The 23,817-nt window shown below is 40.2% G+C and overlaps 1 protein-coding gene across 1 annotated transcript in view; it reads right to left on the bottom strand.

Annotated features, from left to right (window-relative positions):
- Positions 1-408: 408 nt before the first annotated feature.
- LOC148565105 (uncharacterized) overlaps positions 409-23,817 on the bottom strand; it is a 35,897-nt gene continuing 12,488 nt past the window's right edge. The window contains exons 2-5 of the mRNA XM_088487119.1: positions 23,004-23,172; positions 20,583-22,163; positions 19,559-20,079; positions 409-558 (exon numbers count right to left, since the gene is read on the bottom strand). Coding sequence (XP_088343245.1) covers positions 409-558; positions 19,559-20,079; positions 20,583-22,163; positions 23,004-23,172 — 2,421 coding nt within the window. The remainder of the gene's footprint in view (positions 559-19,558; positions 20,080-20,582; positions 22,164-23,003; positions 23,173-23,817) is intronic.

Here is a 23,817-nt window from a genome sequence, read left to right as displayed (position 1 = left end):
GGGATAGTAATGGTGCTATGTTATTGGCTATTGTATATATTGTGAATAGCTTGATTTTTGGTTTGTTTGTTAGTTTTTGCTAGTGTAGAATTTTGCTCTCTTTGTTCTTATTAGTCTTTGTTTTTATTTTCTCTTGACATTATGAATTCTCATCCTTTTGGTTATGAGTGTGGTTCAAACTATATTGTAGGAAATGGAAGGTCCAATGAGGATGTGCATCAAGGATTTGGAAATCAAGGATGGGATGAACCCCAAGCTTATGGACAATCTTCTTGGCAACAACCTCCTCCGAACTCTTATGGGTATAATCCTAATCCTAATGCATACCAATCCAATGTGTGTGATGACCCTCATTGTGGTTGTCAACCACAATCATCATAAGCAAATGAACCCCCTCCAAGTATAGCCCTACACCACACTCACATGCCTCACACCGTCATTCAACTCCATATGACCATAACCCATACCCACCATACCAACCGCCGTATGAGCCATATCTAGAGCCACCAACATTCCAACACTAATACGCCCCAGAACCACAAAGTCCACACACACCACCTCAAGAATTTCACCAATATGAACCAACTTCCAATTATAACAACCTTCCCTCAAATAATGAAACCTCTCTTCCACCACCACCTCCCGATGAAGCCTTCATGTTAGAACTGTGAGACCTTGAATCTCGTATCTTAAGGTGACAAGAGGAGGATGAAAATAAGTTTAAGAAGTTAAGAGCAAGGATGGCTAGCATGGTAGAAGCTGTGAATCACCTAACATCCCACCTAAGCTCACGCATCCTAAGTACTCCCATTGTTGAATGTGAGAAAACAATCAAGGAGCCTAGTGAGGGAGTGAACTTGAAGCTCCATGGTGGGGAAGAGGAGTTAAAGCAAGAAGTGCAACAAGAGGAGGAGGTAGAGATTAGTGAACAAAAGGAAATAGTGGGTGGATGTTTGGGATATCTTGAGCACATAAAGGAATCTCGAGTTGAAGAACCCTCTTCCACGGAGTTTGGAAGCGATGTTAAAGAGGAAAATAATGTTGCAAAAGTAGACAGAGAGTTGATGGAGATTGATCAAGATGTGAATTCCATCATTAGTGATTTTTTGCCCACATTGATCAATCCTCTTGACGATCTTGTTGAGCCTTCTCCCAGTGCACTAGAATGCAATGTTGAGGAGGATGTGCAACCTCCAAGGCCTATTGTGAGAGGAGAATTAGAAGAAGTGTCCCAAGCAACAAGCTCCCTTGTATACGATGATTCCGTATCAACATATGATCCTTTCAAGTTTAAAGAGTCCTTTCCCAATATGCTTAGACTTGATGATGAGATAGACTTCACTAGACCTCCTATCTATGATGAGAGTGATGGGGAAGAGACAGAAGAAATTGGTGAAGAAGAATGCGAACTTGAGGAAGCTTGGCAAGAGGAGGAACTTGAAAAACCTTGCCAAGTGGTGGAAGCCTCTAGAAGAGGATGGACGGGAGTAGAGCGTGCTTTATCAAGATCTTTGGAAACTCCTCCACCTAGGTTGTCATCCAATCCTTCATTTGAGTGGGTAAAACTTCTAACTCTCAGCTTTATTACCCCACTTGAATATGGTTTGCTTGCAACGGATGGCCAACTTAGGGCACTTTGTGGAATTAAGCGAAAGAGGAGGATGTTTAGTGGTTGAAGTTGTAAATCTAGACTCGTTATGGTTGGAAGCTCAAAATTTAAGAGTATGGATTGGTGTAATGCTCAATTAAATGGGTCTAGGAAGATAGTTTGGTGCTTTTATGAGAATTCTGCTTTCTTGTCACCTGGATGGAATCAAGGCGATAAACTAGAAGATGCGTGCGAAGATAAGATATGGGACCCTGGATCACACTACGAAAATCAATTTTGGGAACTCATATCTTGGAGAGAACTTCACCCAAGCTTGGCGAAGATGGTTGGAACTTCTGACGACTGATTGAAGGACTAGCATTCTTGGAGGTTCAAGGATGGATACAAGCATAAGCCACCTTGACAAGGAGCCTCCCAAATGTCCAACTTAAGGACTTAAACTAAAAGTGCTTGGTGGGAGACACCCCACTTCTCTTGTAGATATAATGAATGAATGAATTGGGTTCCATTGTATATAATTTCTTTACTTCTTAGTATATTTTGCTTTGCTTGCTAAGGTGTTTATAGATTCTATGCCTTAATTAGGGATGATTCTTTGAATTAGAGTTTTTGCTTGGATTGCAAGTTTCCTCAATTTGATTGAAAAATCCCAAAAAAAATTCAAAAATATGTTTAATTTTGCATCTTAGCTGGTTTTAGAGTCTTAGAGGAGATTGGGAGGATTTTGAGCTTCTCTTATTGTTTAAAAAAAAAACAAGAGAGAAAGGCAAGCACGCGCGTGGCTGTGCACTTCGCACTTTCTGGGCCAAGGACCAGAGAGTTGTGCCACTTTTGGGCCAACTCTGGGCCTAATGCCACGCGGACGCGTGCATGGTGCGTTCGCGTCCCTTTGTGTTCCCCTACCCACGCGTAGGCGCACCTGAAGCCCCCGTGTCCCATCATCGTTCAACTCATCCACGCGCAAGTGCACAGTGTGCGCACGCGTCAATGCAGTTTTTCATCACCCATGCCAAAACACCTGAGAGTTATGCCAACTCTGGGCCAATTTTGTGCCTCTGGCCCAGCTCACCCGCGCGGACGGACGTTAGGATTTTTGCTGGTAAATAATTTTATAAAAATAGTCGCGTTGTAGATATAGTTTCTAAACTGACAGAAATCCCTTCGTACAAATGTTTTGCTTGTCACAAGTAACAAACCCCTTTAAAATTAATAACCGAAGTATTTAAACCTCGGGTCGTCTTCTCAAGGAACTGCAGGGAGGTATGTTCTTACTATTGGCTATGAAGATTGTAAATTGGGCGTTTTGAAAGTAAGGAACAAGTAATTTGAATGACAAGTAAAATAAATAAATAACTGTAAAGCACACTTTTGGCAAGGTATGAGAAATTGGAAGTCCTATCCTAGTTATCCTTATCAATGGAGACGAGAATTGAATCTTAATCCCACTTAGTTAGCTTTTACTAAAGCAAGGGAAGATCAAGTGGATTAATTAGTCTGATCTTCCGGTTCCAGTCAATTCCTAAGAAAGGACTGGAATTATTGAAGTTCAATTCAATTAGCAAAGATAACAATTATCGATCACGTTGAGTTTGATAACTGCTGAGTTACTGATTTCTTAACCAAGACCAAAAGGGGAAAAGTAAATCTACTCGAATAAAAATATCTTCAGGTTGGAAGTAACAGTAACATAAACAAGAGAGAGCAATCATAAACTGAAATACCTCAAATAACATTAATTAAGAGAATTATCTGTAACATAGAAAAGTTCATAAATTAAATTGAGAAGATAATAAAAAGGAAAGTTGAACCTGATAAAAAGGGACAATCATGAAAGCAAGAAAAATCCTAAATCCTAATCCTAAGAGAGAGAAGAGAGAACCTCTCTTTAAAAACTACATCTAAATCATCAAAAATAAATAATTGGAGACTCTCTTTTGAATGGATGCATTCCCTTACTTTATAACCTCTAATCTGTACTTTCTATACTTGGATCTGGGCCAAAAAGGGCTTCAGAAATCGCTGGGAGCATTTTCTGTAATTTCTGGTGCGTGGCCTCTATCACGCATCCGCGTGGGTCACACGGTCGCGTCATCTGGAGTTTTCCTTATCACGCGTTCGCTTCGGTCATGCGTCCGCGTCATCTGCGTTCTGCTCAAGGCGCGCGTTCGCGTTATTCATGCGTTCGCGTCGCGCTCTCTTTGCGCTGGGCATGCGGCCGCGTCGTCCACGCGTTCGTGTCGCTGCCAGTTTCTTCAAAAACTCCATTTTGTGTCTTCCTTCCATTTTTGTATGTTTCCTTTCCATCCTTTAAGTCATTCCTACCTTAGAAGATCTGAAACTACTCAACACATAAATCAAGGCATCGAATAGTAATAAAGGATAATTAAAATAATTATTCTTAAAGCATAGGAAACATGTTTTTCACATATCTCACATAATAAGGAAGGGAAAGTAAAACCATGCAATTAACATGAATAAGTGAGTGAAGGATTGAATAAATCACTTAAATTAGGCACAAAATATATCATAAAATATGGGTTTATCAACCTCCCCACACTTAAACAATAGCATGTCCTCATGCTAAATCCAAGATAAAGAGTAAGGTTAAAGTTAAAGTGGTGGAATCTCATGCAATGCAATCTATTCTAAATGCAACTACCTAAATGAATCATGCAATTCTAATTGTCATTCACTTGTATATAAAACTTACATGTAGTTGAACTAATTCACATTCTCAAGGAGTTATATATGCATAGCCAAACCTTAGATAATGTTAAAGCACTTTTACAATTGAGATGGGAAAGAAAAATAATTTATAAACTTGCAAGACAATTAACAATTTAAGCAAAGATATATGTTGATGAGCTATTGAACCCTCACTGGATTTTGTGTTTACTCTCTAGTCACTCAGTGTTTATTGGGTTAATCACTCCATTCTTCTTTTTATCCTTACTTTCTATAACTTTGTTCTTCATCTAACCAATCAACAATTATAGAATACAGACATACAAAAAATCATGAGGTCTTTATTTAAGGTTGTAATGGGGCCAAGGTAAAGGTAAGGGTGTATGTATAAGGCTAATTGAGCTAATAAGTGAATCCTTGATTAGTCTAAGATCTCACCTAACATACATATTTATAAAGCAAAGCTTCTTTACCTATTTACCCAAATTTTTTTTCACTTTGTATTGAAAACTCATATATTAACTTTAACTTTTGTCCCATGTGCATTGATTCTTTTTTATTTCACATGAGCATGCTTCCCAAAACTTTTTTTTGAAATGTCTTTATTCTTTTTAATTTTCTACCTTTGTTTTTATCATCCATGTTCCCATAAGGTTCCCCACACTTAAACAATACACAATTTCTATCTTAAGCTAACCAAGGATTCAACTTGGGATTTTTATTTTGTTTTTCTGCTTAAGGCTAGTAATGTGGTTTATAGAACAAGAGGGGATTAAAAGCTCAAGGGGGCTAACAAGGGTGATGTAAAAGGTAGGCTAATTTGGGATAAGTGAGCTAGAATCAAACAATGGCCTCAATCACTTTCTTGGTATGTATCTATATTCTATAATTGGACATATAGATTAAAACAAAGTAAAGAACATCAGAATAAAAAAGAAGGGCAAAACACACAGGAATAAAATATTATGGTTTGAATGTAACCATACAATTAAGCTCAAAACTCACAGGCTGTGTGTTCTCTAGCTCAAAAATCATATCTCAGTTAAATATGTCATGCAAGTAAAAATTAAGAGTTCCCATTATTCTCAATGTAAATCTTAGGGTGGCTTTAAAGTTTTAGTGTTTCTCCTTGATGAAATGTTGTTAACTAACTAACATGTAATGCTATATATACAACATGTGTGGATTGTTTATGTTAAAGTCTCTAGTTTACTTCCTTTTTATTTTCAATTTAAACCAAACTATCATATACTAAAAGGGTAAACTATACTAATTAATCCACATATTCTATAACTAATAAGTTAGAATTGCAACTAAACTAATTGGCTAAAATATAAACTAAAGTGCAACATGCAGAAATAGAGTAGAAATATATGAAAAGAGCAATATATAAGTACTAAGAAATAAAAATAAAGATCAAAATACAGAAAAATAGCAAAATAAAATAAAAAGAGTATGTAGTGGTTCACCAAGAAAAATACGCCAGAGATGGCAACCTCCCCACACTTAAAATAAAGCATCGTCTTCGATGCTCACTCAAGCAGGATGTGAAGGAGTGTCATCACTGGAAGGTTGGGTGGCTGGAGTCTCTGTGGTGGTAGTCTGAGGATCTGCCTGCTGCAGAGGAGGTGCTGACTGTATAGGAACCTCTGGGTCTGCAGCCTGAATCTGATGCGGCTCCTCCTGCTGTGATGCAGCCTGCTCCGGGCTTGCCTGCTCAGCCTCTCTCTGTGGATGGGTCTCCGCCTCATGATCATCCGCCTCCTCCTCAGATGGCTCTGATAGTGTGTCAGGCTCGGAGGGGATGTCACCGCCAGATCGTATCATCAGCTTTAGGTGCTCATAGCGTCGCTTCCTGTGACGCTCAGATCTTTCATATCGGCGCCGGTTGCGGTGCTCCATCTGGTCTAGCTGCTGAAATAGGCGGTGCATGAGGTGATAAACTGGCTCTGAGGCAGGTGGAGGTGCAGTAGTGGTAGCTGGGGTAGCAGTAGATGAAGAGGGGCCAGCTGAAGGTGTGGCTGTCTCATCAGGGGCAGTGAGGAATGGATGTCTGTAGCCCAAAGCCAGAAAGTTCCTGCTATAGGGGATAATCTTCTTGCTTTCTGCAGCAGGTGGCTTCTCATCAACATCCTCCCAAGGCACGTCAGCTCAACGTCCGAGCTATGTAATCAGATATGGGAAGGGGAGAGTGCCTCTGACGTGGATTCTGGCCATGTAATACCGGATGAATCGTGGCAGGTATAGGTTTTTACCCTCTATCACACACCAGAGGAGGGTGATCATAGCGGCAGGTAGCTCCGTCTCATGAGTACTCGGCATAATAAAGTTGCTCAGGATCTGGTGCCAGAGCCGAGCCTCATCATTTAAGTATATCCGCTTGATTCCCTTAGGCATGGTGGTGTTCTGACCCATAACCATGGGACAGTCGGGTCAAGGGCTATCCTCGCCTTGACTGCATCCCAGTCAAACCTCATGAAGCGCATGTCCTCCTCAGCCTTTTGGTAACCATCAAGCTGATCGAATTTAGGCTGAAGCTGCAGAATATCCTCAATGGCCTCTTCAGTGACCAGTATCTGCTTCCCTCTTAGGTCTACTGCATCTAGGGAAGTTTTGAAGTAATTGCAGTAAAACTCTCTTACCCAAGAAGCATTGACCTCTATCAGGTTTCTCTCCAGGAAGAACCAGCCTCTTTGTTTGATTTGATCGGAGGTGTATTGTTGGAGTTCTTCCAGAATTTTTAGAGTCCGCTCCAGGTACAGGTTCCTGGAGGTTGCAAACACCGGATACTTCAGCTCGCAGTATCTGTTTGCAAACTTAATGGGATCAGTGGCAGGGAGTAGCTGGTCAGCCTTCTCCTGCGGGGTAAAGTGTTTCTCCCGCCAGGAGTCATCATGCATGATGTCCAGGATAGACAAAGAGGATTCTCCTCTTTTCCGTTTGCCAGTTGTTGCCTTTCTTTTTCCTTTTCTTTGGGTGTCAAACATCCTGAAAAACAGAAATCTAGGATATAATAAAAACAGAAAAACAAGTAGGCAAATAACAAAATAAGCACATAGTGGCAAAGGAGCAGTAGAATAATGAAATGAGTTGAATAATTGTGCATTTTGGATTAGTTCGGAATTAAAAAGCTGAGATGAGAAATTTCAATCCAAAATGTAATATAAATAGAATTCATGTTAATTAGGAAAAACCATAAACATGCCTTGAGTTAAAAAGTAAAAGTAAAGAGTGAGTCAAAAAGTAGAGGGGGGTTGTTAGGAAGTTAAAAGTGGTGTTAAATTGAAAAAGAGGTTAGAAATAAAAAATCAGTGAGTTAGTAAAAAGAAAGTCAGAGTAAGTGGCAAGATGATTGGTTTCTAAGTAACAAGAAATTCACAATTTGAAGCAACACACAACTCATATTCAAGCAAGGGAATCAAGTTGTTGATGATTCATATAGATATATCACTAATGAAAATTTGAACTCAAATCATCAATAATGTGATTTATTAATCGGGGAAACAAAAGGAATAGGAATGCTGGCCCGTGCATTCAGGAATTAGTTTGGTGAAAGCTAAGGAAAGCAAAATTGAAAATGCCAAAACCAATACATGAATGAGAATCAAAACAATTTACAGAAAATTGGGTAGCATTCCGGGTAAAATTGGATGTTTCCGAAAAATAAACAGCAAGCAGAATAGTTCATATAAATTAAAATAAACTGCAAATAGATATAAATAATATGAACATGAAAGAGCAGTCGCAATAGCAGCATGAACAGTAAGAATATCATATGAACAATACTGAGATCACAACAACAGCAGAATTACGAAAATTATAAAACACGTAGCAGGAACAACGCAATTAATCAAGCCTACATCCACTAACCACATCCTAGGCTACCTAACCACCTAGAATCCACTACAACATACATATCTAACTAGCCTAATTTTGAACATAAATGGAAAAATATGCAATTAACTACGAATTGAAGAGTGGCGTTTGGCGGAACCTGGTAGGCATATGAATGAAAGTAGGGCAGAGAGATGGTAGGGGGTGGTTGTGGTGGTGGCTGACGTGGCGGTTGAGGGGTGGTTGGCGCGGCGGTGGTGGCTGTTCGGAAGCAGGGGGTTTTCGGGTAGGGGTAATGGGAGGGGTAGGTGTTAAGGGGGAAGGAAGGGAAGGGGTGAGGGTGTTGGTGGTGGGTTACGTGGCGGTGATGGTGGCACGGTGGGGGTGGTGGTTGCGGAGGGGGCAGCGGTGGTGGAGGGAAGAAGAAAAGAGAAGAAGAAGAAAGAGAGGGAAGGAAGAAGGGGGTGGCATCGCAGTCGTGGCTGGGTGGTCGACGGTGGTGCGGCCGTTGGTGGTGGTTGTGGGTGGCGAGGGGTGGAGAGGCGGGTTGTAGAGAAGAGGAAGAAGAAAGGGGTTGGGGGGCACGACAGGGTAGGGTTTCGCGTCACTGGGGGGGTAAATGAATTTGAATCCACGCGATCGCGTGGGGCACGCGATCGCGTGGCTGGGGTCGAACGGGGGTAGATGTGATCGCGTGGGGCATGCGACCACGTCGCCAGAAATTGTGCAAAACGCACAATTCCAGCGTCGTTTCGGCGCAACTCTCTGTCTCCACTGGGGTGCCATGATATCCGCGCGACGCGGACGCATCGCTCACGCTATCGCGTGGGATGGGTGTTGTGTAAGTGACGCGATCGCATCAGGGACGCGACCGCGTAGGTCATTTTGTGCGAAATGCACAATGGCCACACGATTCCATCCCAACTTTCTGGGCATTGGATCTTTACGCCGATTTCCAGATCACGCGGCCGCGTGAATGACGCGGACGCGTGGGAGGTGGTTTTCGCAACTGACGCGATCGCATGAGCAATGCGGTCGCGTCGCACGCCCCTTTTTTTTTATATGCAATTATGCAATTATGCAGTATGCAATGCTAATGAATAATATTCAGGTTCAATTGAAAAAAGAATAAAAATGAATAACACGAAATAAAACTGAAAAAGAAATGACCATACCATGGTGGGTTGTCTCCCACCTAGCACTTTTAGTTAAAGTCCTTATGTTGGACATTGGATGAGCTTCCTGTTATGGTGGCTTATGCTTAAACTCATCTAGAAATCTCCACCAATGTTTGGAATGCCAACAGCCTCTGGGGTCCCAAACTAGGCATGTAAAGCTTCTGAGCAGCTTCAAACAGATTCTCATGCTCCTGGGGTGACGAATGTTAGAATAGATTCCAGGATCCCAAACTTTGCTTTTAAATCCGCCTTCGTCTTGATCTATATTATTCCATCTGGGCGGTTTAGAAATTAGATTCTCACCAAGATAACCAAACGTTTTCTGAGATCCATTCGATTGAACCTGATGCCAATCCATGCACTTCGAGTTGAAGCGTGGAACCTTATTGAACCTTGTGCACCAGTTCTGAGTGCGAGCCATTTCCCTCTTACTTTTAAAGCCGCAGAGAGCTCTAAGTTGGCCATCTGTTTCAAGCAAACCATATTCAAGTGGAAAAGTAAAGATAAAGGTTAAGGATTGTACCCACTTGAAGCTTGTATTAGGTGGTAATGGCCTTGGGGTAGGTGTTTCCAGTGGTTCTGTAAGTTCTACTCCCTTGTGCTCTTCTGTGAATTTTTCCACTTTCTTGGAGAATTCTTCAAATGCAACATCGTCCTGATCAAAGTCTTCTATGTCTTCCTCATCACTCAAGTCATAAGCTGGAGGTTGAGAGAAATCTACCTCTGCATCTTCTTCGTATTCACTTGGATAAGGTTCTTCAATCTCAGAGAATTCACTTGCGGATGGAAGTTCATTACTAGAAGAACTTGACTTGTGACTATCATCATCAAGGAGATTTGCTTCTTGGATTATTCCATCTAGTTCTTCATAAAAGACTTGCCTTAGGGGTTGTGCACTATCCTTCTTAGCATCAATTGTAACGTCCTTGACAGAATTTTCCACAACTCTGGATTCCCATGGAAGTTCAGTGTCTCCTAGGTCTTCAACCAACTCTTCTTCATTTATAATGACAGCTTCCTCTACTTGTTCCAGTACGAAGTCACGCTCTGTTTTGTCCACTGGAGTTTCTAGTATCTCCTTCATGCTACGCTCTTCATTAGATTGTCCACATGGGGTTGTGGGAGGTCCTCGAATGCCCGAACGTCTAGAAGATAATTGACTTATTGCTTGCTCCAGTTGATGAAGGGTTGTTTGAAGTTGATCTACTGTTTCCTTGAGGCGAGCCTGTGATTCTAGAGGTGATGGATTTGGACATGGTACATAGGAAAGTGGTGGTGTTTGGGAGTAATCAGATTGGGATTGGGGTAAACAAGGATCATATGGTGGTGAATGGTGAAAAGGAACTTGTGAGTGTGGTGGTTCAAAGCTACGTTGAAAGGGTGGTCTATAAGCATAGGGTGGGGCTTGTTGGTAGTTACAGGGTAGTCCACCATATCTATCAGCTTAGTATGCATTGTAGAATGGTCTTTGTCCATGATATCTTGGAGGGTGTTGTTGCCTAAAGGGTTGATCAAATCCTCTTGGCTCCATCCATCTTTGATTTCTCTGACCTTGATGCATATTCCTGTTATAGCTTTCACTTCTTTCAACAATATTAGAACCAAACTCAAAGCGAGAGCGGTGAGAATTCATTGTAGCTAATAAAAATTAAAAAGCAAAAATAAAATAAATAAACAGGCAAAATAAAATATTTACAATAACCAATAATAAGGCACACGTTTGCAAATTCCCGGCAACGGTGCCATTTTGACGTTAGGATTTTTGCTGGTCAAGAATTTTATAAAAATAGTTGCGTTGTAGATATAGTTTCTAAACCGACAGAAATCCCTTCGTACAAACGTCTTGGTTATCACAAGTAACAAACCCCTATAAAATTAATAACCGAAGTATTTAAACCTCGGGTTGTCTTCTCAAGGAACTGCAAGGAGGTATGTTCTTACTATTGGCTATGAAGATTGTAAATTGGGGGTTTTGAAAGTATGGAACAAGTAATTTGAATGACAAGTAAAATAAATAAATAACTATAAAACACACTTTTGGCAAGGTATGAGAAATTGGAAGTCCTATCCTAGTTATCCTTATCAATGGAGATGAGAATTGAATCTTAATCCCACTTAGTTAGCCTTTACTAAAGCAAGGGAAGATCAAGTGGATTAATTAGTCTGATCTTCAGGTTCTAGTCAATTCCTAAGAAAGGACTGAAATTATTGAAGTTCAATTCAATTAGCAAAGATAACAATTATCGATCACGTTGAGTTTGATAACTCCTGAGTTACTGATTTCTTAACCAAGACCAAAAGGGGAAAAGTAAATCTACTCAAATAAAAATATCTTCAGGTTGGAAGTAACAGTAACATAAACAAAAGAGAGCAATCATAAACTAAAATACCTCAAATAACATTAATTAAGAGAATTATCTGTAACATAGAAAATTTCATAAATTAAATTGAGAAGATAATAAAAAGGAAAGTTGAACCTGATAAAAAGGGACAATCATGAAAGCAAGAAAAATCCTAAATTCTAATCCTAAGAGAGAGAGGAGAGAACCTCTCTCTAAAAACTACATCTAAATCATCAAAAATAAATAATTGGAGACTATCTTTTGAATGGATGCATTCCCCCACTTTATAACCTCTATTCTGTGCTTTCAGTACTTGGATCTGGGCCAAAAAGGGCTTCAGAAATCGCTGGGAGCGTTTTCTGTAATTTTTGGTGCATGGCCTCTATCACGCGTCCGCGTGGGTCACGCGGTCGCGTCATCTAGAGTTTTCCTTATCACGCGTTCACTTCGGTCATGCGTCCGCGTCATCTGCGTTCTGCTCAAGGCGTGCGTTCGCGTCATTCACGCGTTTGCGTCGCGCTCTCTTTGCGCTGGGCATGCGGCCGCGTCGTCCACGCATTCGCTTTGCTGCCAGTTTCTTCAAAAACTCCATTTTGTGCTTTCCTTCCATTTTTGTATGTTTCCTTTCCATCCTTTAAGTCATTCCTGCCTTAGAAGATCCGAAACTACTCAACACACAAATCACGGCATCGAATAATAATAAAGGGTAATTAAAATAATTATTCTTAAAGCATAGGAAACATGTTTTTCACATATCTCACATAATAAGGAAGGAAAAGTAAAACCATGCAATTAACATGAATAAGTGAGTGAAGGATTGAATAAATCACTTAAATTAGGCACAAAATATATCATAAAATATGGGTTTATCACGGACGCGCACCTTACGCGTCCGCGCCCATTCTCAATTCTCCGTCCACGCATAGGCGCATATGACGCTCCCGCGCCACTTCCTTCTTCTCCCACCCACGCGGACGCGCACTGTGCGTGATAAACCCCAATTTTGTGGTTTATATTGCGTAGAATTTGGGGGGTTTTGTCAATATTTCTCACACTTATTCACAAGAATTGCATGGTTTTGTGTTCTCTTCCTAATATTGCATCACGATGAAAAACATGCTTCTTTTGCCTTAAAATTGCTATATTTTGATCCTCTTCTATTACCATTCGATGTCGTGACGTGTTTTTTGAGTGATTTCAGAATTAATAGGGCAAGAATAGCCTAGAAGAGAGAAGGAAAGCATGCACAAGAGGAAGGAACATGAAGATTTGGATTTCGGGAATTCCAGCCTAGGCGCGCACGCGCACCTCGCGCGCACGCGCACCTCGCGCGCACGCGTGGATGTGGATAGCTGGAAGTGGCGCGTAAAGACAGACGCATCCGCGCAGATTAGGAAAATCCACACCGGCACGTACACGTACATGGCGCGCACCCGTGGATCACAAAAGCAATCGGCGCGCACGCACGCATGGCGCGTACGCGCGACAAGCTGCACGTGACCTCATTAAAGGAAATCATGCCTGGCGATTTCTGAGGCTCAAGAGGCCCAAATTCAGGCTGGTTCTGCATGGAATAGACCCAAGGATGCTAAGGTGGAAAGTGGCGGATCATTCATTTTATACTTAGACACAATTTTTAACTAGTTTTTATTTCTTATTCTTCTAGAGAGAGAAACCCTTGTTCCTCTCTAGATCTAGCTTTAATTCGATCTTCCCTTGTTGAATTCTAAATTGGATCTTGTTAATTACAAGTTTTGATTGTTTAATTTGGATTCCTTAGTATAATTTTGTTTAGATCTTGTGTTAGTTTTATGATTTCTTGTCAATTGTCATTTTATACCCATTTCATGAATCTTGTGAATCTTGACTTGCTAATGTTACATTGATGATTTTCATGATTAATTGTGTTGTTTGAGTGATTGTATGTTGATAATTGTTAGTGGGTACTTGTTAGTTTCAATTTAATTGTAATTTGAATACGTCTTTTATTAATTCTTACCATGTGTTTGATGAAATGTTTCCTTTGATTATGGAGTAGTTCTTTTTGCTCTTGGCTTAGGTTAAGGGAATTGGGCAAACTTGAGTCATTGGGTCTAATGGATTTGATGATTTGGGAGCCCTTAGTGGTCAATTTGATAACCATTGACACTAGCCTACTACTAAGTCAATTAGTAGTTGGGTTAGATCTTATGGGTTGATGTTGACTAAACCATTTAACATACTTCATGTATAGAAGTAGACTTAATGAGTTTGGTTCCTCATAATTGTCAAGATATGGTTATTAGACAAGGATAGTGACCCCAATTCCCATGTCTAGCCAAGAGTTGCTTTTATTATTCATATTTGAAAACCCAAAATTCCTAATTGCTTGTCTTAGTTATAGTTAATTGTTTAGTTTTAGAATAGAATTATATTGGATGTCATCTTATTAGTTTGGAATTGCTCATATATTGTTTTAGTTGTTTGAATTAGTTTCTTGCACTCCAAGGTTACTTGCTTGTTAAGATTCCTAGTTTAATTTCTTGCTCATGATTCGCAACCCCGGAATTCTAACCAATGTTGATGCACATGTTTGCCCATTCCTTGTGAGACGACCCGAGGTTTGAATACTTCAGTTACTTTTATTGGGGTTGAACTTGTGACAACCAATTTCCTTCTAAATTTGACTCGCGGATTAGTTGTTGGTTGGAACTATACTCACGACGGGATTTTACTGAGAAATTCTATACCGACATAGTCCACGAGCATCAAATTTTTGGTGCCGTTGCCGGGGAGTGGTTGCAACGTATGCCTTGATATTGGTTATGTGAATATGTGAATATTGTAGATAGTTAATTTTCTTTCACTATTTAGCTATAGTTTAGACTACTTTTGTATGTGTGCTATGACTCCCAAGTTTGATGACTCGGTCTCAACCGAATTCTAGCTTAGCCGAGTTTGACCCTGAGATTGAAAGAACTTTGTTACACACTCGGCAAGCTAGACGAAGGTTGGACTATAGGACTAGTACTTCGGCCTCTCTTGAGGAACATACCGAATCACTAGACGGTACCGAGAGTGACTTGGAGTCCGTTACTTCCTATTCTTCTGTTGGCACTACTAATACATCTTTGCATCCTACAGGTGAACCATACATAGCAGAGCCACGACGGATCACTTTGCTTGAGCAAGGAGCTCCGGATATCATACTTCAACTTTTGCAAGCAAGGTATCCTAACCTTGATCCAAACTTTGAGTTGAAGAGTAGCTTGATACATCTACTTCCTAAGTATCATGGGTTGCCGGGTCAAGACCCCATCTGACATCTAAGAGACTTTCAAGTTGCTTGTTCTATGGCTCAAAAGCATGGAGCCGATGAGTTGGCTATTATGGTTTTTGCCTTTCCTTTCTCTCTTGAAGAGCAAGCAAAGACATGGTTTTATTCGCTACCGGATGAGATTGTGGCCAATTGGGATTTCTTGAGAAGAGAGTTTCTAGATAAATTCTTCCCACCGGAGAAGACCGATTATGTCCGGAAGGAGATCTCGGGTATAATGCAAAGAGACCAGGAGATTTTGTATGAGTATTGGACTCGGTTCAAGAGGCTATTAGAATCTTGTCCACACCATGGATTGAACACTCACTTTCTCATTAGTTACTTCACCGGAGGTCTTTGTGTGGAAGATAGAAGATTGCTCACCGCTTCTAGTGGTGGTTCCCTTTCGAAGAACAAGACGGAAGGAGAAGCTTGGAAATTAATAAATGATGTTGCCGAGGCTACACAACATGTAAGGTTGAGAAGTAATCCTCTCAAGGGTGTGGTAGAACCATCCCCTTCCGAAGCAAGCTTAACCAAGGCACTTGGGGACATGACCACTATCCTCACGTAAATACAAAAAGATCAAAAGGAATACTACTCCATCCAAGCCATCCAAGCCCCACCCGCAGTTGCTCAACTTGAAGGCCTCCTAGGATTTGTGGTTTGTGCTCTAGCACTGATGTGCATAAACTTGATATGCTACGATTTAGGAAATTGCACGATCGGCAAAATTCCTTCCGGCAAGTGCACCGGTTATCGTCAAGTAAAAACTCACAATAGAGTGAGGTCGAATCCCACAAGGATTGGTTGAGTGAGCAATTCGGATTAGAAGTATGTTCTAGTTGAGCGGAATCAAGATTTAGATGAGAATTGCAGAATGTAAAATTGCATGAATTAAAGAGCGAGAAGCTAAATTGCTGAAATTAAAAGGGATGGGGGTGATTGCATGAATTTAATTGCAGAATGTAAAGAGAAAGTGGTAAATCAGGAATGGGGAGTTCATTGGGTGTTAGGAGATATTGAGATCTCCGAATCAAAACAACTTTTATCCCTTCCTCAACCAATGCATTCATTGAATTTTGCTTGGCAATCTTATATGATTGGATCCCAATCCCTTGGCTCACCAATTCTCTCTAAAAACAAACAAATTCCCAATCCCTTGGTTTAAATGTTCATAAGAAGAGATGATGCTCGATCACTGATTATACCACACAGTTTCATGAACCACAATTTGGTAGGATTACATGTCACAATATCCATCCAAACCCCAATCCAATTCACTGTGAGAAAGCTTCTCTAGCATAAATCCTCCATTCCTTTCCCAAGGTTCCGAAGGATTCCAATTATGGGTAGTTTCTTTCCCAAGACAACTACCCAATGGAATTAGATCGAGAAGCTTTCTAACAAAATTCAAGAGAAAAGATTGAAGAAGAAGATAAAACTATTATTGATTCATTGAATTACAATAGAGCTCCCTAACCCAATGAAAGGGGTTTAGTGAGTCATAGCTCTGAATTCAATTACAAAACTAAAAGAAAATGATCCAAAGTTCTCCGTGTAAAAGTTAATGTTCAACTAACTTAAATTCTATCCTATTTATACACTTTCTAAATTGAGCTTCTGTTGTGTTTCTTGGGCTTTGAGGCCTTTCCCTGATTTCCTTTTGCTTTGGGTTTATGGGCCATAATCCTGATGAGGCTGTGATCCAATTCTGTAACATTCATTGAGCAAACTTAGTGATAAACAAGTAATGACACAAGACTCAACAAATTGAAGCTCCAGACTCATCAATCCTTCAGGCCCAATCCCATAAACATGATATTCAATTGGGTTTCATACCATAATACGTTTAAGTTAATGTTTGTGCTCAAATGCTAACTTAAACTTCAATATATTTGGCCCAGAAACCCCTTTCAAAAAGTGGCGTTTAAGTTGAAGTTTAAGTTTCAGTTTAAGGTTAAACTGAAACTTAAACGTGGAAATGGAAGAAAGCAACCCAGGAGTGTGAAATGTCGAACACGTTTAAGCTTCAGTTTAAGGTTAAACTGAAGCTTAAACGTGGAAATGAAGAAAGCAACCCTGGAGGAGCAATTGGGTCGAACACGTTTAAGCTTCAGTTTAAGGTTAAACTGAAGCTTAAACGTGGAAATGAGAAAGCAACCCTGGAGGAGAGAAATAGTCGAACACGTTTAAGCTCCAGTTTAAGGTTAAACTGGAGCTTAAACGTGGAAATGCTCCTGGTGCCTTTCTTACTTCTGGCGTTTAACCTCCAGTTTAAGGTTAAACTGGAGGTTAAACGTGGAAATGCTTCCTGGTGAGAAATTGTGTCGAACACGTTTAAGCTCCAGTTTAAGGTTAAACTGGAGCTTAAACGTGGAAATGCTCCCTTGGTGAAATTCTCATTCTGGCGTTTAACTTCCAGTTTAAGGTTAAACTGGAGGTTAAACGCCAGTTCCAGCATTTCTTAGCCTTCATGATTCTGGCGTTTAAGCTCCAGTTTAGGCTTAAACTGGAACTTAAACGCCATTTCCAGCATTATATGGCTTGGTAGTTTAAGTTCCAGTTTAAGCTTAAACTGGAACTTAAACTCCACATGTGATATTCAAGCTTCCTTTATTGATTTTGTTGCTTCCTTGCCTAGCCTCTTCTTCCCTGAAATCATCCAAACAATTGCATCAAAGTCTTGCAAAATTTCATGAGAAATCTTCCATTCATAGCATTCAATAATATAACTAAAAACTCATGGAATTTGCATCAAAATCATACTGTTTGGATGGTTCATTGCTTTGTTATTCATTTAACCATTCTTGGTTACTTTAAGCTCAAGAAAATGCATAAAACAACTAAAACTAACAGAAAAATGCTAGTGAAACTAGCCTAAGATGCCTTGGCATCACAACACCAAACTTAATACTTGCTTGTCCCTAAGCAAGTCCTGAGTTATTTGAGAAGAAAGTATGAAACAGAAAGCAATTACATTGGCTATATTAGCAAGCTTTTGAAGTTCATCAAAAGGGTTTTATGCAGAAAGTTGCAGCATCACTTTTTCATTCTTATCAGGTAAGATTATCACTTTTTCATTGCATCCATCAAACACTGCTATGGCCTCTTGTTATTCTTATGTCCTTGGCACTTTTCTCTTCTTTGTTTTTCTTTTCTTTTTCTTAGAGCTCCTTTGCTCCTTGTTTGCTTAGTGTCATGTATTGCACAAGCCTTTGGCATTTTCTTTTTCTTATCAGTGCACTACACATATCCACTACAGGCATTTTAGTTCACATTTCTTCTTGAGACATTGGTGCCCAGCACCTCTTTGTGTGACTAAATGTTTTGTATTTAGGTTGCTCTTGATAATGGACTTTTGGTTGATAATCCCGGGTTAGCTAACCCAAGTTACCAAGTGTTGAAACACTCCTCAGAACCTATTCATCCAAGCATATCCTTAATACATAAACACCACAGGCATTTGTCTCAGAAGTTCAAACCATTGGTGCCTAGCTTATTTTCTCAATTTTTTGCTTCTTGGTTGCCCTTTTTCAGTGGCTTTTTCTTCTTCTTTTTCTTTCTTTTTCATGGCCAAAGACATTTATTCATCAAGATCCATAGACAGTTTTCAATTTCTACACAAAAAATGATAATTCTACACTCTATTTCCAGTGATCTGACTAAACAATCAAGCATGCATACCACCACTTAATTCTACTTGATTTGTCACTAATTGAGCCAAGCTACTTTTGTTCAAACTTTTCTTTTATTTTTGGAAACAGAACAAGCATGGCAAGCATTTGTTTAAGAAGGTGAAGTTATATCCAAACATCTAGGCATTCACTTTATTCAAAGCAGTAAACAGACACTCATACTAAAAACTTCACATTCCAGAAAGATTCAACAATTACAGTTTAAACCAGAACAAGCATGCTTTTGTTTGCCTTTTAAAGAATGGTCAAGGAACACCACCACCTTGTGAAATTTCTTGTTTTCTCCTTGTTGCCAGGAAACAATTTGATTTCTCCTTCTTCTCCTAGTTGTTGCTTCATGTTCTTTCTCAGATCTTTGTTTCCTTTCCTGCAAAGAGTGATGAAGTTGCTTGCTTCTCAAGCACTTGAGTGGTTAGCTCAACTATGTATGGTAAGTGTCTGAGTCTTAAGTTGGTGTGTGAACACCAAACTTAGTCTCCTACTTACTTTTCTGTTCTTTGAATCCTTGAGTTTTCCTTGGAATGAAGTTGTTGCTAAGGAATTTAAGCATTTCTGTGATTGCTTAGAATGGTTGTTCCTTTCATATAATTCAAAGGTTGTTGTGTTCAGTTGATCTTTATGGTGGAACACCAAACTTAGAGTCACACATTCCCCTTTGAATTATTGATCCACGAATTCATTGTTTGGTGTGAAACACCAAACTTAATTCTTTGCAATGCGTAGAAACTACTTCACCCTTTTTATTGAAACAAATAAAAGAAACAGCAAAGGGGTATTACCTCAGGTTGGGTTGCCTCCCAACAAGCGCTTCTTTAACGTCATTAGCTTGACGGTCAGCTTCCTCAGTTGAGGTGATATTTAACTTTGTCCTTCTCCTCCACATCTCCCAAGTAATGTTTGAGTCTTTGACCATTCACAGTGAAGGTTCGTTGTGACTTTTCTTCCATGATTTCTACTTGTCCATATTGGGAGACCTTGGTGACAAGGAATGGTCCAGACCACCTTGATTTTAGCTTCCTTGGAAATAGCTTCAGCCTAGAATTGTAGAGCAATACTTTTTGTCCTTCTTCAAATTTCCTTGGGGCTATGTTGCTGTCATGCTTCTTCTTTGCTCTTTCTTTGTAAATTTTGGCATTCTCATAAGCTTCAGCTCTGAATTCTTCCAACTCTTGAATTTGCAACATCCTTCTTTCTCCAGCAGCTTTGCTGTCGAAGTTCAAGAGTTTCAAGGCCCAGAATGCCTTGTGCTCCAACTCCAGTGGCAAATGGCAAGCTTTTCCATATACTAGTTGGTAAGGAGACATTCCAATTGGTGTTTTGAAAGCTGTCCTATATGCCCAAAGAGCATCATCTAGCTTAATCGACCAGTGCTTCCTTGAAGTTCCCACAGTCTTTTCCAGGATTCTTTTGAGTTCCCTATTAGATATTTCGGTTGCCCATTTGTCTGTGGATGGTATGGTGTGGCTACCTTGTGTTTGACTCCATATTTTAGGAGCAATGCCTCTAATGGTTTGTTGCAGAAGTGGCTTCCTCCATCACTGATGATTGTTCTTGGTACCCCAAAACGGCAAAAAATGTGTTTTCTGAAGAAGTTCATGACTACCTTATTATCATTGGTTGGAGTTGCTATTGCTTCAACCCATTTGGAGACATAGTCTACTGCCACAAGAATGTAATTATTTGAGTATGAGGTGGGAAAGGGTCCCATGAAATCTATCCCCCATACATCAAACAATTCAAGTTCCAGAATGAATTGTTGTGGCATTTCATTTCTTCTTGGCAGGTTCCCCGCTTTCTGGCATTCATGGCAGTGCTTCACTAGTTCCTTTGCATCTTTGAAGATAGTGGGCCAATAAAAACCACACTGCAACACCTTAGCTGCTGTTCTTTCTCCTGCAAAATGTCCTCCATAAGTGGAGCCATGGCAGTCCCATAAGACTTCCCTTCCTTCTTCCTCTGATATGCATCTTCTGAGTATGCCATCCGAACATTTTTTGAACAAGTATGGTTCTTCCCAGATGAAGTATTTGGCATCATTTACCAATTTCTTCCTTTGATGCTTGTTAAATTCCAACGGCAAACTCCCAGTGGCCTTGAAGTTTGCTATGTCTGCAAACCAGGGTGCTTTGTGAATCACCATGAGTTGTTCATCAGGAAAGCACTCATTTATATGTGTGCTTTGTGCGCTTCCTTCTTCACATGGTATCCTTGATAAATGGTCTGCCACCTTGTTCTCTACACCCTTCTTGTCTTTGATTTCTATGTCAAATTCCTGCAACAAAAGAACCCATCTAATAAGTCTTGGTTTGGATTCTTGTTTAGCAAGTAAGTATTTTAAAGCTGAATGATCAGTGAAGACAATGACTTTAGATCCAATGAGATAGGATCTAAATTTGTCAAATGCAAAGACTATTGCCAAGAGTTCTTTTTCAGTGGTTGTGTAATTCCTTTGGTTATCATTCAAGACTTTACTGGCATAATAAATCACATGTACCAAATTGTCTTTCCTTTGTCCTAACACTGCCCCAATAGCAATGTTTGATGCATCACACATCAGTTCAAAAGGTAAGTTCCAATCAGGTGGGGCAATGATAGGTGCAGAGGAAAGTTTTTGCTTCAAAAGTTCATAGGCTAGCATGCAATTTTTATCAAATACAAAGGGTGTATCAGAGACAAGCAAGTTACTCAAAGGTTTGGCTATTTTAGAAAAATCTCTAATAAACCTTCTGTAAAAGCCAGCGTGTCCCAAAAAACTCCTAACTGCCTTGACATTACTCGGTGGAGGTAGTTTTTCAATGAGTTCCACCTTAGCTCTGTCCACCTCAATGCCTCTATTAGAGATTTTGTGGCCAAGGACTATTCCTTCTGTGACCATGAAATGACACTTTTCCCAGTTTAGTACTAGGTTGGTCTCTTGGCATCTCTTAAGCACCAAGGCAAGGTGGTGTAGGCAGCTAGGAAAAGAATCTCCAAACACAGAAAAATCATCCATGAAAACCTCAATAAATTTTTCAATCATGTCCGAAAAGATGGACAGCATGCATCTTTGGAAAGTGGCAGGTGCATTGCACAATCCAAAGGGCATGCGTCTATAAGCAAAAACTCCATATGGACAAACAAATGATGTTTTCTCTTGATCTCTAGGATCAACTACTATCTGATTATAGCCTGAGTATCCATCCAGAAAGCAATAGTAAGCATGTCCTGCAAGCCTTTCAAGCATCTGATCCATGAATGGGAGTGGGAAATGATCTTTTCTGGTGGCTTCATTGAGCTTCCTGTAGTCTATGCACATCCTCCATCCAGTGACAGTTCTTGTGGGTATGAGTTCTTTCCTCTCATTTGGCACCACAGTTATGCCACCTTTCTTGGGAACTACATGGATGGGACTAACCCATGGGCTATCAGAAATGGGGTAGATTACCCCTGCCTGCCATAACTTCATGACCTCCTTTTGTACCACTTCTTTCATGATGGGATTCAATCTTCTCTGAGCTTGAATGGAGGGTCTAGCATCCTCTTCTAACAAGATTTTATGCATGCATATGGATGAACTTATCCCCTTCAAATCAGCTAGGGTCCATCCAATGGCATCTTGATGAGTTTGTAGCACCTTGATCAATTCTTCTTCTTGTTCTTGGTTCAGGGCAGAGCTAATGATAACAGGATGGCTCTCATCACTAACCAAGTATGCATACTTGAGATTAGGGGGCAATGCTTTGAGCTCAGGTTTTGGTGCTTCCTTCTCTTCTTTCACTCTCTCTGGCATGCTTGGCATGGTTGTTTCAGCAGCGTTGATGTCACTAACTTCAATATCCTTGGTGAAGTCCTCCTCTGCCACTTCCTTTGTTGTTTCCTCAAAGGTTTCTTGTATTGCAATGTCCACTACATCCACCCTCATGCATTTCTTTAGTGATTCTGATGGATAGCTCATTGCCTTGAATACGTTAAACACCAATTTCTCGTCATGTAGTCTAAGAGTGAGTTCACCCTTTTGTACATCTATGATGGCTCCAGCAGTAGCCAGGAAGGGTCTTCCCAGAATTATTGAAGCTTTGGCTTCTTCTTCCATATCTAACACCACAAAATCAGCAGGAAATATAAAATCTCCCACTTTCACCAACAAATCCTCAACTATCCCATGAGGGAATTTAAAAGTTCGATCTGCCAATTGGAGGGCCATTCTTGTTGGTTTGGCTTCCTCAATCTTCATTCTTCTCATCATTGTTAGAGACATCAAATTGATACTGGCCCCTAAGTCACACAAGGCCTTCTCCACCATGACTTCTCCTATGATGTAGGGGATTTGAAAACTGCATGGATCCTTCAATTTCTGAGGCAATTTGTGCTGAATGATGGCACTGCATTCTTCAGTTAACAACACAGTTTCCTCATTTCTCCAGCTTCTCTTCTTGGTCATTAATTCCTTTAAGAATTTTGCATAGAGTGGCATTTGCTCTATTGCCTCAGCAAACGGAATGTTGATTTGAAGCTTCTTGAAAATCTCCAAGAATCTGGAGAATTGGCCATCCTTTTCACTTTTCATCAAACGTTGAGGATATGGTGCTTTAGGTGTATAAGGCTTCAGGACCTCTTTTTCTTTTTCTTTTGTTGCAGACGGTGTAAAAGATTGTCCTTGTTCCTTGTCTCTCACATTTTCCTTTGCTTCATCCTCTGTGGTTTCCTTTGGGATCTCCTTTAGATTCTTTCCACTTCTGAGGGTTATGGCCTTACATTCTTCCCTTGCAATAGCCTTGGCAGCATGAGAAACGCTTGGCCCAGGGGTTTGCTTAGACAAATACACAATTTGATTTTCTAGCTTCTGGATGGCAGCTCCTTGGTTTTGCAGGTTAGAATTTACTTCTTCCTTAAAGGCTTTCAATTCGGTTATGTCTTGACTCATGGTTGCAAGCATTCCTTCTATCCTGTTTAATTGATCTTGAAATTGTTGGTTCGGATTAGGTTGGGTAGGTTGATTATTTTGGCCATGATATGATGGTTGGGAGTAAGTGTTTTGTGTGGCTTGGTATGATCTTTGGTTGGAGTTTTGGTAAGTGGACTTGTTATGTTGGTTTTGGTCGTAAGGTTTGTGGTTTTGTGGTTGGGTTTGTTGGTTCCCCCACCCAAAGTTTGGGTGGTTTTTCCATCCTGGGTTGTAAGTGTTGGAATGTGGATC

This window comes from Arachis ipaensis, chromosome B5 (genome assembly GCF_059453495.1).
Source record: "Arachis ipaensis isolate K30076 ecotype BB chromosome B5, ASM5945349v1, whole genome shotgun sequence".
Lineage (NCBI taxonomy): Eukaryota > Viridiplantae > Streptophyta > Magnoliopsida > Fabales > Fabaceae > Arachis > Arachis ipaensis.
The sequence above is the reverse complement of the archived record's forward strand: the minus strand, read 5'-3'. Positions and strand labels throughout refer to the sequence as shown.